We start from the raw sequence: 16,537 nt of genomic DNA, 5'->3' as shown, positions 1-16,537 counted from the left end.
GCCATAGTGTAAGAATCGGGTGTTCATGTAGTTCTGCATGAACCAGTTAACAGTCTAGATATGTAACAGTACAGACACAGAGGGCTATTAAATGCATAAAGCATGTGATAACATGGTGCGAGGAACCTAGTTATGGTAAAAACATTTTGAATGGGCCAACAGGGATAGTTAGGTTAATGCGTTGAGGTGGTAAGCCAGTTTGAACAAATGCGTTTTTAAGGCACGCTTAAAACTGTGGGGATTGGGGAATAATCATATTAACTTGGGTAGTGCATTCCAAAGAATTGGCGCAGCACGTGTATAGTCTTGGACACGGGAGTGGGAGGTTCTGATTACTGAGGATGCTAACCTCAGGTCATCAGCAGAACGGAGGGCGCGGGTAGGGTGGTATACTGAAACAAGGCAGGAGATGTAGGGTGGTGCTGAGCCATGGAGTGCTTTGTGGGTGAGGGTAATAAGTTTGTACTGGATTCTGGAGTGGATGGGTAGCCAGTGTAAGGACTGGCACAAGGTAGAGGCATCGGTGAAACGATTGGCGAGGAATATTATCCTGGCTGCAGCATTCAAGACAGATTGGAGAGGGGAGAGTTTGGTAAGAGGGAGACCGATTAGTAGAGAGTTACAATAGTCCAGACGAGAATGAATAAGAGAAACAGTAAGAGTTTCTGCGGAGTCGAAAGTAAGAAAAGGTCGAATTCTAGAAATGTTTTTGAGGTGCAGATGACAAGAGCGAGCCAGTGATCGAATGTGGGGGGCAAAGGAAAGCTCGGAGTCAAGCATGACCCCAAGACAGCGGGCCTGTTGCTGGGGAGTAATAGTGGAACCACCCACAGAAATGGCAATGTCGGGTATAGGTACATTAGTAGCGGGAGGAAACACCAGGAGTTCAGTCTTTGACAGGTTCAGTTTCAGATATAGTGAGGACATGATATTAGTCACAGCATTTAGACAATCGCCAGTGTTTTCTAGAAAGGCTGGCGTGATGTCGGGAGAAGAAGCGTATAATTGGGTGTCATCAGCATAGAGATGGTACTGGAAACCAAATCTACTGATTGTTTGACCAATAGGGGCAGTGTACAAGGAGAAGAGGAGGGGGCCTAGAACCGATCCTTGAGGAACCCCAACAGTAAGGGGAAGATGAGAGGAGGAGGAACCGGCAAAAGATACAGTAAAGAAGCGGTCGGAGAGATAGGAGGAGAACCAGGAGAGAACGGTGTCCTTGAGGCCGGTGGAGTGGAGCATAGTGATAGATAATAGATAGATAGATAGATAGATATAGATAGATAGATAGATAGATAGCTTGTAGACTCACCTGCACAGTGTAATGGTGTGCGGCTGTGGAAATCTATGGAGTCTTCATGGGCTCTGCGCTAAAGGAACAAATGTCAGTGGAGAGAAAAATCTGACACTTTTAGTTTTAAAAAAGTAAAGAATAAATTAAAGATTTATTTGGGCCATCCACAGATGTAAAGCAACCGACACCTACCTGCAGCAGAAGCTTCACACACTCCGGGTGACAGTTACTGGCTGCCAGGTGGAGAGCGGTACAACCTGCCGGAGGAGATACACACCGTTATACATCAGAGACGAGGTGGTGCTACTGAGTCACACAGGGAGATAAGTAATCAGTGTAACAAGTGGAGTTTACCATCGTCGGTCTTGGCGTTGATCTCAACCTTATGGGATAAGATGACAGTGATGCAGTCTATGAGTCCCCTGGAGGCAGCAAGATGGAACCTACAGACAAGAGGACGTCAGTGGCGGCAGATATTACTAATCCTCACACTGCAGGGATTACAAGTAGTATATGTCTTGTGTGGGATACTCACATCTAGGTGTGTCTGTCATTGTAATCCTTCCCAGAGTAATGTAATGATCATATTAATGACTTTTGCAGCAGCTGGTTTTATATTATACAGTCTATCTTATACTACGATGAAAAGGAACGGCAGCCAATCACATTCCAGCTCTCGTCATTCCACTGAAGATCAGAAACTGAAAGGGACAATCTGATTGGCTGCTTTGCTGGGATATGGCTGGTGTTCACATCTGTCTTATGCGTTTATAAATAAAGATATTATTACCTTCTATATATAAGAAGGTGGAAACTTAAAAATGCCAAGCATCCCTCAAATTGTCCAAATAAGAGTGATATATCTTTTAATTCGAAGCACACTGCTGCTAATGCCCCTCTGTCATGTGCAACCGGATGACATGTCACATGTACGTAATCACTCCTCTGCTTCAATCTCCGGACTAAAAGCAGCAGCCAATCAGTTCATATCTACTTCTATCCTGTGTGTTACTGTCTGCTGAGCCGTGTATCTAATCCTCTCCTGTGTGATACTGACTGCTGAGCCATGTATCTAATCCTATCCTGTGTGATACTGACTGCTGAGCCGTGTATCTAATCCTCTCCTGTGTGATACTGACTGCTGAGTCGTGCATCTAATCCTCTCCTGTGTGATACTGACTGCTGAGCCGTGCATCTAATCCTATCCTGTGTGATACTGACTGCTGAGCTGTGTATCTAATCCTATCCTGTGTGATACTGTCTGCTGAGCCGTGTATCTAATCCTATCCTGTGTGATACTGTCTGGTGAGTCGTGTATCTAATCCTATCCTGTGTGATACTGAATGCTGAGCTGTGTATCTAATCCTATCCTGTGTGATACTGTCTGCTGAGCCGTGTATCTAATCCTCTCCTGTGTGATACTGACTGCTGAGTCGTGTATCTAATCCTATCCTGTGTGATACTGAATGCTGAGCTGTGTATCTAATCCTATCCTGTGTGATACTGTCTGCTGAGCCGTGTATCTAATCCTATCCTGTGTGATACTGTCTGGTGAGTCGTGTATCTAATCCCATCCTGTGTGATACTGTCTGCTGAGCTGTGTATCTAATCCTATCCTGTGTGATACTGACTGCTGAGCCGTGTAGCTAATCCTATACTGTGTGATACTGACTGCTGAGCTGTGTATCTAATCCTATCCTGTGTGATACTGACTGCTGAGCCGTGTATCTAATCCTCTCCTGGGTGATACTGTCTGCTGAGCTGTGTATCTAATCCTATCCTGTGTGATACTGCCTGCTGAGCCGTGTATCTAATCCTATCCTGTGTGATACTGAATGCTGAGCTGTGTATCTAATCCTCTCCTGTGTGATACTGACTACTGAGCTGTGTATCTAATCCTCTCCTGTGTGATACTGACTGCTGAGCCGTGCATCTAATCCTATCCTGTGTGATACTGACTGCTGAGCTGTGTATCTAATCCTATCCTGTGTGATACTGTCTGCTGAGCCGTGTATCTAATCCTATCCTGTGTGATACTGTCTGGTGAGTCGTGTATCTAATCCTACCCTGTGTGATACTGAATGCTAAGCTGTGTATCTAATCCTATCCTGTGTGATACTGTCTGCTGAGCCGTGTATCTAATCCTCTCCTGGGTGATACTGTCTGCTGAGCTGTGTATCTAATCCTATCCTGTGTGATACTGACTGCTGAGCCGTGTAGCTAATCCTATACTGTGTGATACTGACTGCTGAGCTGTGTATCTAATGACTGCTGAGCCATGTATCTAATCCCATCCTGTGTGATACTGACTGCTGAGCTGTGTATCTAATCCTATCCTGTGTGATACTGACTGCTGAGCTGTGTATCTAATCCTATCCTGTGTGATACTGACTGCTGAGCTGTGTATCTAATCCTATCCTGTGTGATACTGACTGCTGAGCTGTGTATCTAATCCTATCCTGTGTGATACTGTCTGCTGAGCCATGTATCTAATCCTCTCCTGAGTGATACTGTCTGCTGAGCTGTGTATTTAATCCTATCCTGTGTGATCCTGACTGCTGAGCCGTGTACCTAATCCTATCCTGTGTGATACTGTCTGCTGAGCCTTGTATCTAATCCTATCCTGTGTGATACTGACTGCTGAGCTGTGTATCTAATCCTATCCTGTGTGATACTGACTGCTGAGCCGTGTATCTAATCCTATCCTGTGTGATACTGACTGCTGAGCCGTGTATCTAATCCTATCCTGTGTGATACTGACTGCTGAGCTGTGTGTCTAATCCTATCCTGTGTGATACTGATTGCTGAGCTGTATATCTAATCCTATCCTGTGTGATACTGACTGCTGAGCCGTGTATCTAATCCTATCCTGTGTGATACTGATTGCTGAGCTGTATATCTAATCCTATCCTGTGTGATACTGTCTGCTGAGCCGTGTATCTAATCTTATCATATCAGATACAGAGGATCTTACGCTGACTGTCCGTTCGGCCCGGTCTTGGTGGCACTGATCTGTTTCTTGGACAGGATGGAGGACACTTTCTTGGCATCTCCCTTTTCCACCGCTTCTAAAACCTTCTGGTCATGTCGGTTCCACTTGTCTACCTGTGGAAGAGAGAGGACTGGTCACACAGGGACAGAAATCATATGACGTACACCATGTGCTGATAGGAAGCCATGAGGAACAAGACCCACCAGGCTTCCCTGCAGGTTATTACTCCATTCCCTGACTGCTAGCAAGATTATTCACACAGTTGAGGACTTTAAAAAAGAGTCCAGAATTTAATATGCAAAAAACCCTTAGATATAACTGTGTAAACACATGACGGGGGGGACTGAGGCCCGAATATGGCAGGACATACTGAAGCGCCAGCACAGAGGTACTGCTGACAATAACAACTGTGAATGATCATGGTTCAGACTGAACATCCCCAACGATTATTGAATATTAAAAATGAGCGCCTATAGACCAGGAGATCCAATATTATCACTTCTTTTAAACTGAAAAAACATCCTATTGTTCTCAGACAGGATACAGCAATTTCCTCCTATAATAAGTGATCTTAGAATAGAAAGTACAGCACAAAAATATAATATTCCCATGTATTAATAGAAGCATCAATATCTATGTGATGACTGCACAGTGCAACTTTTCCTGTATACTTGATGTAACAGTATCTGTATACAGTTGTGGCCAAAAGTATTGACACCCCTGCAATTCTGTCAGATAATACTCAGTTTCTTCCTGAAAATGATTGCAAACACAAATTCTTTGGTATTATTATCTTCATTTAATTTGTCTTAAATGAAAAAACACAAAAGAGAATGAAGCAAAAAGCAAAACATTGATCATTTCACACAAAACTCCAAAAATGGGCCAGACAAAAGTATTGGCACCCTCCGCCTAATACTTGGTTGCACAACCTTTAGCCAAAATAACTGTGACCAACCGCTTCCGGTAACCATCAATGAGTTTCTTACAATGCTCTGTTGGAATTTTAGACCATTCTTCTTTGGCAAACTGCTCCAGGTCCCTGATATTTGAAGGGTGCCTTCTCTAAACTGCCATTTTTAGATCTCTCCACAGGTGTTCTATGGGATTCAGGTCTGGACTCATTGCTGGCCACCTTAGAAGTCTCCAATGCTTTCTCTCAAACCATTTTCTAGTGCTTTTTGAAGTGTGTTTTGGGTCATTGTCCTGCTGGAAGACCCATGATCTCTGAGGGAGACCCAGCTTTCTTACCCTGGGCCCTACATTATGCTGCAAAATTTGTTGGCAGTCTTCAGACTTCATAATGCCATGCACACGGTCAAGCAGTCCAGTGCCAGAGGCAGCAAAGCAGCCCAAAAACATCAGGGAACCTCCGCCATGTTTGACTGTAGGGACCGTGTTTTTTTCTTTGAATGCCTCTTTTTTCTCTCCTGTAAAGTCTATGTTGATGCCTTTGCCCAAAAAGCTCTACTTTTGTCTCATCTGACCAGAGAACATTCTTCCAAAACGTTTTAGGCTTTTTCAGGTAAGTTTTGGCAAACTCCAGCCTGGCTTTTTTATGTCTCGGGGTAAGAAGTGGGGTCTTCCTGGGTCTCCTACCATACAGTCCCTTTTCATTCAGATGCCGAGGGATAGTATGGGTTGACACTGTTGTACTCTCGGATTGCAGGGCAGCTTGAACTTGTTTGGATGTTATTCGAGGTTCTTTATCCAACATCCGCACAATCTTGAGTTGAAATCTCTTGTCAATTTTTCTTTTCCGTCCACATCTAGGGAGGTTAGCCACAGTGCCATGGGCTTTTAAACTTCTTGATGACACTGCGCACGGTAGACACAGGAACATTCAGGTCTTTGGAGATGGACTTGTAGCCTTGAGATTGCTCATGCTTCCTCACAATTTGGTTTCTCAAGTCCTCAGACAGTTCTTTGGTCTTCTTTCTTTTCTCCATGCTCAATGTGGTACACACAAGGACACAGGACAGAGGTTGAGGCAACTTTAATCCATGTCAACTGGCTGCAAGTGTGATTTAGTTATTGCCAACACCTGTTAGGTGCCTCAGGTAAGTTACAGGTGCTGTTAATTACACAAATTAGAGAAGCATCACATGATTTTTCGAACAGTGCCAATACTTTTGTCCACCCTCTTTTTTATGTTTGGAATTATATCCAATTTGGCTTTAGGACAATTCTTTTTGTGTTTTTTCATTTAAGACAAATTAAACGAAGATAATAATACCAAAGAATTTGTGTTTGCAATAATTTTCAGGAAGAAACTGAGTATTATCTGACAGAATTGCAGGGGTGTCAATACTTTTGGCCACAATTGTATATACACTGCACAGCACTACTTCTCCTGTCCTGTATACTGGGTGTAATTCTCAGTATCCGTATTATTCTGTATATATACACTGCACAGTACCACTTCTCCTGTCCTGTATACTTGGTGTAATTCTCAGTATCTGTATTATTCTGTATATATACGCTGCACAGTACCTCTTCTCCTGTCCTGTATACTGGGTGTAATTCTCAGTATCCGTATTATTCTGTATATATACACTGCACAGTACCACATCTCCTGTCCTGTATACTGGGTGTAATTCTCAGTATCTGTATTATTCTGTATATACACTACACAGTACCACTGCTTCTGTCCTGTATACTGGGTGTAATTCTCAGTATCTGTATTATTCTGTATATATACACTGCACAGTACCACTTCTCCTGTCCTGTATACTGGGTGTAATTCTCAGTATCTGTATTATTCTGTATATATATACACTGCACAGTACCACTTCTCCTGTCCTGTATACTGGGTATAATTCTCAGTATCTGTATTATTCTATATATATACACTGCACAGTACCACTTCTCGTGTCCTGTATACTGGGTGTAATTCTCAGTATCTGTATTATTCTGTATATATACACTGCACAGTACCACTTCTCCTGTCCTGTATACTGGGTGTAATCCTCAGTATCTGTATTATTCTGTATATATACACTGCACAGTACCACTTCTCCTGTCCTGTATACTGGGTATAATTCTCAGTATCTGTATTATTCTGTATATATACACTGCACAGTACCACTTCTCCTGTCCTGTATACTGGGTGTAATCCTCAGTATCTGTATTATTCTGTATATATACACTGCACAGTACCACTTCTCCTGTCCTGTATACTTGGTGTAATTCTCAGTATCTGTATTATTCTGTATATATATACGCTGCACAGTACCTCTTCTCCTGTCCTGTATACTGGGTGTAATTCTCAGTATCTGTATTATTCTGTATATATACACTGCACAGCACCACTTTTCCTGTCCTGTATACTGGGTGTAATTCTCAGTATATGTATTATTATGTATATATACACTGCACAATACCACTTCTCCTGTCCTGTATACTGGGTGTAATTCTCAGTATATGTATTATTCTGTATATATACACTGCACAGTACCACTTCTCCTGTCCTGTATACTGGGTGTAATTCTCAGTATCTGTATTATTCTGTATATATACACTGCACAGTGCCATTTCTCCTGTCCTGTATACTTGGTGTAATTCTCAGTATCTGTATTATTCTGTATATATACGCTGCACAGTACCTCTTCTCCTGTCCTGTATACTGGGTGTAATTCTCAGTATCTGTATTATTCTGTATATATACACTGCACAGTACCACTTCTCCTGTCCTGTATACTGGGTGTAATTCTCAGTATCTGTATTATTCTGTATATATACACTGCACAGTGCCATTTCTCCTGTCCTGTATACTGGGTGTAATTCTCAGTATCTGTATTATTCTGTATATATGCACTGCACAGCACCACTTCTCCTGTCCTGTATACTGGGTGTAATTCTCAGTATCTGCATTATTCTGTATATATACACTGCCCAGTACCACTTCTCCTGTCCTGTATACTGGGTGTAATTCTCAGTATCTGTTTTATTCTGTATATATACACTGCACAGTACCACTTCTCCTGTCCTGTATACTGGGTGTAATTCTCAGTATCTGTATTATTCTGTATATATACACTGCACAGTACCACTTCTCCTGTCCTGTATACTGCGTGTAATTCTCAGTATCTGTATTATTATGTATATAGACACTGCACAGTACCACTTCTCCTGTCCTGTGTATACTGGGTGTAATTCTCAGTATTTGTATTATTCTGTATATATACACTACACAGTACCACTTCTCCTGTCCTGTATACTGGGTGTAATCCTCAGTATCTGTATTATTCTGTATATATACACTGCACAGCACCACTTCTCCTGTCCTGTATACTTGGTGTAATTCTCAGTATCTGTATTATTCTGTATATATACACTGCACAGTACCACTTTTCCTGTCCTGTATACTGGGTGTAATTCTCAGTATATGTATTATTATGTATATATACACTGCACAATACCACTTCTCCTGTCCTGTATACTGGGTGTAATTCTCAGTATATGTATTATTCTGTATATATACACTGCACAGTACCACTTCTCCTGTCCTGTATACTGGGTGTAATTCTCAGTATCTGTATTATTCTGTATATATACACTGCACAGTGCCATTTCTCCTGTCCTGTATACTTGGTGTAATTCTCAGTATCTGTATTATTCTGTATATATACGCTGCACAGTACCTCTTCTCCTGTCCTGTATACTGGGTGTAATTCTCAGTATCTGTATTATTCTGTATATATACACTGCACAGTACCACTTCTCCTGTCCTGTATACTGGGTGTAATTCTCAGTATCTGTATTATTCTGTATATATACACTGCACAGTGCCATTTCTCCTGTCCTGTATACTGGGTGTAATTCTCAGTATCTGTATTATTCTGTATATATGCACTGCACAGCACCACTTCTCCTGTCCTGTATACTGGGTGTAATTCTCAGTATCTGCATTATTCTGTATATATACACTGCCCAGTACCACTTCTCCTGTCCTGTATACTGGGTGTAATTCTCAGTATCTGTATTATTCTGTATATATACACTGCACAGCACCACTTCTCCTGTCCTGTATACTGGGTGTAATTCTCAGTATCTGTATTATTCTGTATATATACACTGCACAGTACCACTTCTCCTGTCCTGTATACTGCGTGTAATTCTCAGTATCTGTATTATTATGTATATAGACACTGCACAGTACCACTTCTCCTGTCCTGTGTATACTGGGTGTAATTCTCAGTATTTGTATTATTCTGTATATATACACTGCACAGTACCACTTCTCCTGTCCTGTGTATACTGGGTATAATTCTCAGTATCTGTATTATTCTGTATATATACACTGCACAGTACCACTTCTCCTGTCCTGTATACTGGGTGTAATTATCAGTATATGTATTATTCTGTATATATACACTGCACAATACCACTTCTCCTGTCCTGTGTATACTGGATGTAATTCTCAGTATCTGTATTATTCTGTATATATACACTGCACAGTACCACTTCTCCTGTCCTGTATACTAGGTGTAATTCTCAGTATCTGTATTATTCTGTATATATACACCGCACAGTACCACTTTTCCTGTCCTGTATACTGGGTGTAATTCTCAGTATCTGTATTATTCTGTATATACACTGCACAGTACCACTTCTCCTGTCCTGTATACTAGGTGTAATTCTCAGTATCTGTATTATTCTGTATATATACACTGCACAGTACCACTTCTCCTGTCCTGTATACTGCGTGTAATTCTCAGTATCTGTATTATTATGTATATAGACACTGCACAGTACCACTTCTCCTGTCCTGTATACTGAGTGTAATTCTCAGTATCTGTATTATTCTGTATATATCCACTGCACATTACCACTTCTCCTGTCCTGTATACTGGGTGTAATTCTCAGTATCTGTATTATTCTGTATATATACACTGCACAGTACCACTTCTCCTGTCCTGTATACTAGGTGTAATTCTCAGTATCTGTATTATTCTGTATATATACACTGCACAGTACCACTTCTCCTGTCCTGTATACTGGGTGTAATTCTCAGTATCTGTATTATTCTGTATATATACACTGCACAGTACCACTTCTCCTGTCCTGTATACTAGGTGTAATTCTCAGTATCTGTATTATTCTGTATATATACACTGCACAGTACCACTTCTTCTGTCCTGTATACTGCGTGTAATTCTCAGTATCTGTATAATTATGTATATAGACACTGCACAGTACCACTTCTCCTGTCCTGTATACTGGGTGTAATTCTCAGTATCTGTATTATTCTGTATATATACACTGCACAGTACCACTTCTCCTGTCCTGTATACTAGGTGTAATTCTCAGTATCTGTATTATTCTGTATATATACACTGCACAGTACCACTTCTCCTGTCCTGTATACTGGGTGTAATTCTCAGTATCTGTATTATTCTGTATATATACACACTGCACAGTACGACTTCTCCTGTCCTGTATACTGGGTGTAATTCTCAGCATCTGTATTATTCTGTATATATACACTGCACAGTACCACTTCTTCTGTCCTGTATACTGGGTGTAATTCTCAGTGTCTGTATATATACCCTGCACAGTACCACTTCTCCTGTCCTGTATACTGGGTGTAATTCTCAGTATCTGTATTATTATGTATATATACACGGCACAGTACCACTTCTCCTGTCCTGTACTACGTGTAATTCTCAGTATCTGTATTATTCTGTATATATACACTGCACAGTACCACTTCTCCTGTCCTGTACATGGGTGTAATTCTCAGTATCTGTATTATTCTGTATATATACACTGCACAGTACGACTTCTCCTGTCCTGTATACTGGGTGTAATTCTCAGCATCTGTATTATTCTGTATATATACACTGCACAGTACCACTTCTTCTGTCCTGTATACTGAGTCTAATTCTCAGTATCTGTATTACTCTGTATATATACACTGCACAGTCCCACTTCTCCTGTCTTGTATACTGGGTGTAATTCTCAGTATCTGTATTATTCTCTATATATACACTGCACAGTACCACTTCTCCTGTCCTGTATACTGAGTCTAATTCTCAGTATCTGTATTATTCTATATATATACACTGCACAGTACCACTTCTTCTGTCCTGTATACTGAGTCTAATTCTCAGTATCTGTATTACTCTATATATATACACTGCACAGTGCCACTTCTCCTGTCCTGTATACTGAGTGTAATTCTCAGTATCTGTATTAATCTGTATATATACACTGCACAGTACCACTTCTCCTGTCCTGTATACTGAGTGTAATTCTCAGTATCTGTATTACTCTGTATATATACACTGCACAGTGCCACTTCTCCTGTCCTGTATACTGGGTGTAATTCTCAGTATCTGTATTATTCTGCATATATACACTGCACAGTATCACTTCTCCTGCCCTGTATACTGGGTGTAATTCTCAGTATCTGTATTACTCTGTATATATACACTGCACAGTACCACTTCTCCTGTCCTGTATACTGGGTGTAATTCTCAGTATCTGTATTATTCTGTATATACACTGCACAGTACCACTTCTCCTGCCCTGTATACTGGGTGTAATTCTCAGTATCTGTATTATGCTGTATATACACTGCACAGTACCACTTCTCCTGCCCTGTATACTGGGTGTAATTCTCAGTATCTGAATTATTCTGTATATATACACTGCACAGTACCACTTCTGCTGTCCTGTATACTGGGTGTAATTCTCAGTATCTGAATTATTCTGTATATATACATTGCACAGTACCACTTCTCCTGTCCTGTATACTGGGTGTAATTCTCAGTATCTGTATTATTCTGTATATATACACTGCACAGCACCACTTCTCCTATCCTGTATACTTAGTGTAATTCTCAGTATCTGTATTATTCTGTATATATACACTGCACAGTACCACTTCTCCTGTCCTGTGTACTGGGTGTAATTCTCAGTATCTGTATTATTCTGTATCTATACACTGCACAGTACCACTTCTCCTGTCCAGTATACTGGGTGTAATTATCAGTATCTGTATTATTCTGTATATATACACTGCACAGTATCACTTCTCCTGCCCTGTATTCTGGGTGTAATTCTCAGTATCAGTATTATTCTGTATATATACACTGCATAGTACCACTTCTCCTGTCCTGTATACTGGGTATAATTCTCAGTATCTGTATTATTCTGTATATATACACTGCACAGTACCACTTCTCCTGTCCTGTGTACTGGGTGTAATTCTCAGTATCTGTATTATTCTGTATATATACACTGCACAGTACCACTTCTCCTGTCCTGTACACTGGGTGTAATTCTCAGTATCTGTATTATTCTGTATATATACACTGCACAGTACCACTTCTCCTGTCCTGTATACTGGGTATAATTCTCAGTATCTGTATTATTCTGTATATATACACTGCACAGTATCACTTCTCCTGCCCTGTATTCTGGGTGTAATTCTCAGTATCAGTATTATTCTGTATATATACACTGCATAGTACCACTTCTCCTGTCCTGTATACTGGGTATAATTCTCAGTATCTGTATTATTCTGTATATATACACTGCACAGTACCACTTCTCCTGTCCTGTGTACTGGGTGTAATTCTCAGTATCTGTATTATTCTGTATATATACACTGCACAGTACCACTTCTCCTGTCCTGTACACTGGGTGTAATTCTCAGTATCTGTATTATTCTGTATATATACACTGCATAGTACCACTTCTCCTGTCCTGTATACTGGGTATAATTCTCAGTATCTGTATTATTCTGTATATATACACTGCACAGTACCACTTCTCCTGTCCAGTATACTGGGTGTAATTATCAGTATCTGTATTATTCTGTATATATACACTGCACAGTATCACTTCTCCTGCCCTGTATTCTGGGTGTAATTCTCAGTATCAGTATTATTCTGTATATATACACTGCATAGTACCACTTCTCCTGTCCTGTATACTGGGTATAATTCTCAGTATCTGTATTATTCTGTATATATACACTGCACAGTACCACTTCTCCTGTCCTGTGTACTGGGTGTAATTCTCAGTATCTGTATTATTCTGTATATATACACTGCACAGTACCACTTCTCCTGTCCTGTACACTGGGTGTAATTCTCAGTATCTGTATTATTCTGTATATATACACTGCACAGTACCACTTCTCCTGTCCTGTATACTAGGTGTAATTCTCAGTATCTGAATTATTCTGTATATATACACTGTATAGTACCACTTCTCCTGTCCTGTATACTAGGTGTAATGCTCAGTATCTGAATTATTCTGCATATATACACTGCACAGTACCACTTCTCCTGTCCTGTATACTGGGTGTAATTCTCAGTATCTGTATTATTCTGTATATATACACTGCACAATACCACTTCTCCTGTCCTGTATACTGGGTGTAATTCTCAGTATCTGTATTATTCTGTATATATACACTGCACAGTAACACTTCTCCTGTCCTGTATACTGGGTATAATTCTCCGTATCTGTATTATTCTGTATATATACACTGCACAGTACCACTTTTCCTGTCCTGTATACTGGGTGTAATTCTCAGTATCTGTATTATTCTGTATATATACACTGCACGGTACCACTTCTCCTGTCCTGTATACTGGGTGTAATTCTCAGTATCTGTATTATTCTGTATATATACACTGCACAGTACCACTTCTCCTGTCCTGTATACTAGGTGTAATTCTCAGTATCTGAATTATTCTGTATATATACACTGTATAGTACCACTTCTCCTGTCCTGTATACTAGGTGTAATGCTCAGTATCTGAATTATTCTGTATATATACACTGCACAGTACCACTTCTCCTGTCCTGTATACTGGGTGTAATTCTCAGTATCTGTATTATTCTGTATATATACACTGCACAAAACCACTTCTCCTGTCCTGTATACTGAGTGTAATTCTCAGTATCTGAATTATTCTGTATATATACACTGCACAGTACCACTTATCCTGTCCTGTGTACCGGGTGTAATTCTCATTATCTGTATTATTCTGTATATATACACTACACAGTACCACTTCTCCTGTCCTGTTTACTGGGTGTAATTCTCAGTATCTGAATTATTCTGTATATATACACTGCACAGTACCACTTCTCCTGTCCTGTATACTGGGTGTAATTCTCAGTATCTGTATTATTCTATATATATACACTACACAGTACCACTTCTCCAGTCCTGTATACTAGGTGTCTCAGTATCTGAATTATTTTGTATATATACACTGTACAGTACCACTTCTCCTGTCCTGTATACTGGGTGTAATTCTCAGTATCTGAATTATTCTGTATATATACACTGCACAGTACCACTTCTCCTGTCCTGTATACTGTGTGTAATTCTCAGTATCTGAATTATTCTGTATATATACACTGCACAGTACCACTTCTCCTGTCCTGTATACTGGGTGTAATTCTCAGTATCTGTATTATTCTGTATATATACACTGTACAGTACCACTTCTCCTGTCCTGTATACTAGGTGTAATTCTCAATATCTGTATTATTCTGTATATATACACTGTACAGTACCACTTTTCCTGTCCTGTATACTAGGTGTAATTATCAGTATCTGAATTATTCTGTATATATACACTGCACAGTACCACTTCTCCTGTCCTGTATACTGGGTGTAATTCTCAGTATCTGTATTATTCTGCATATATACACTGTACAGTACCACTTCTCCTGTCCTGTATGCTGGGTGTAATTCTCAGTATCTGTATTATTCTGTATATATACACTGCACAGTACCACTTCTCCTGCCCTGAATACTGGGTGTAATTCTCAGTATCTGTATTATGCTGTATATACACTGCACAGTACCACTTCTCCTGCCCTGTATACTGGGTGTAATTCTCAGTATCTGAATTATTCTGCATATATACACTGCACAGTACCACTTCTGCTGTCCTGTATACTGGGTGTAATTCTCAGTATCTGAATTATTCTGTATATATACACTGCACAGTACCACTTCTCCTGTCCTGTATACTGGGTGTAATTCTCAGTATCTGTATTATTCTGTATATATACACTGCACAGCACCACTTCTCCTGTCCTGTATACTGAGTGTAATTCTCAGTATCTGTACTATTCTGTATATATACACTGCACAGTACCACTTCTCCTGTCCTGTATACTGGGTGTAATTCTCAGTATATGTATTATTCTGTATGTACACACTGCACAGTACCACTTCTCCTTTCCTGTATACTGGGTGTAATTCTCAGCATCTGTATTATGCTGTATATATACACTGCACAGTACCACTTCTCCTGTCCTGTATACTGGGTGTAATTATCAGTATCTGTATTATTCTGTATATATACATTGCACAGTACCACTTCTCCTGTCCTGTATACTGGGTGTAATTCTCAGTATCTGTATTATTCTGTATACATACACTGCACAGCACCACTTCTCCTGTCCTGTATACTGGGTGTAATTCTCAGTATCTGAATTATTCTGTATATATACACTGCACAGTACCACTTCTCCTGTCCTGTATACTGGGTGTAATTCTCAGTATCTGTATTATTCTGCATATATACACTGTACAGTACCACTTCTCCTGTCCTGTATACTGGGTGTAATTCTCAGTATCTGTATTATTCTGTATATATACACTGCACAGTACCACTTCTCCTGTCCTGTATACTGGGTGTAATTCTCAGTATCTGTATTATTCTGTATATACACTGCACAGTACCACTTCTCCTGCCCTGAATACTGGGTGTAATTCTCAGTATCTGTACTATTCTGTATATATACACTGCACAGTACCACTTCTCCTGTCCTGTATACTGGGTGTAATTCTCAGTATATGTATTATTCTGTATGTACACACTGCACAGTACCACTTCTCCTTTCCTGTATACTGGGTGTAATTCTCAGCATCTGTATTATTCTGTATATATACACTGCACAGTACCACTTCTCCTGTCCTGTATACTGGGTGTAATTCTCAGTATCTGTATTATTCTGTATATATACACTGCACAGTACCACTTATCCTGTCCTGTATACTGGGTGTAATTCTCAGTATCTGTATTATTCTGTATATATACACTGCACAGCACCACTTCTCCTGTCCTGTATACTGGGTGTAATTCTCAGTATCTGTATTATTCTGTATATATACACTGCACAGTACCACTTCTCCTGTCCTGTATACTGGGTGTAATTCTCAGTATCTGTATTATTCTGTATATATACACTGCACAGTACAACTT

The 16,537-nt window shown here is 40.1% G+C and overlaps 1 protein-coding gene across 2 annotated transcripts in view; it reads right to left on the bottom strand.

Annotated features, from left to right (window-relative positions):
* Positions 1 to 16,537, bottom strand: part of ANKRD35 (ankyrin repeat domain 35) — a 126,193-nt gene that overhangs the window by 17,239 nt on the left and 92,417 nt on the right. For both annotated transcript variants that reach the window (XM_073566947.1, XM_073566949.1), the window contains exons 2-5: positions 4,269 to 4,399; positions 1,649 to 1,737; positions 1,487 to 1,551; positions 1,313 to 1,370 (exon numbers count right to left, since the gene is read on the bottom strand). In XM_073566947.1, the coding sequence (XP_073423048.1) occupies positions 1,313 to 1,370; positions 1,487 to 1,551; positions 1,649 to 1,737; positions 4,269 to 4,399 (343 nt within the window). The remainder of the gene's footprint in view (positions 1 to 1,312; positions 1,371 to 1,486; positions 1,552 to 1,648; positions 1,738 to 4,268; positions 4,400 to 16,537) is intronic.

Source organism: Dendrobates tinctorius, unplaced genomic scaffold, assembly GCF_039654945.1.
Source record: "Dendrobates tinctorius isolate UK_male_01 unplaced genomic scaffold, ASM3965494v1 ptg000019l, whole genome shotgun sequence".
In the NCBI taxonomy this organism is placed as follows: Eukaryota; Metazoa; Chordata; class Amphibia; order Anura; family Dendrobatidae; genus Dendrobates; species Dendrobates tinctorius.
Note: the sequence above shows the minus strand (reverse complement) of the source record. Positions and strands in the feature narration are given on the sequence as shown.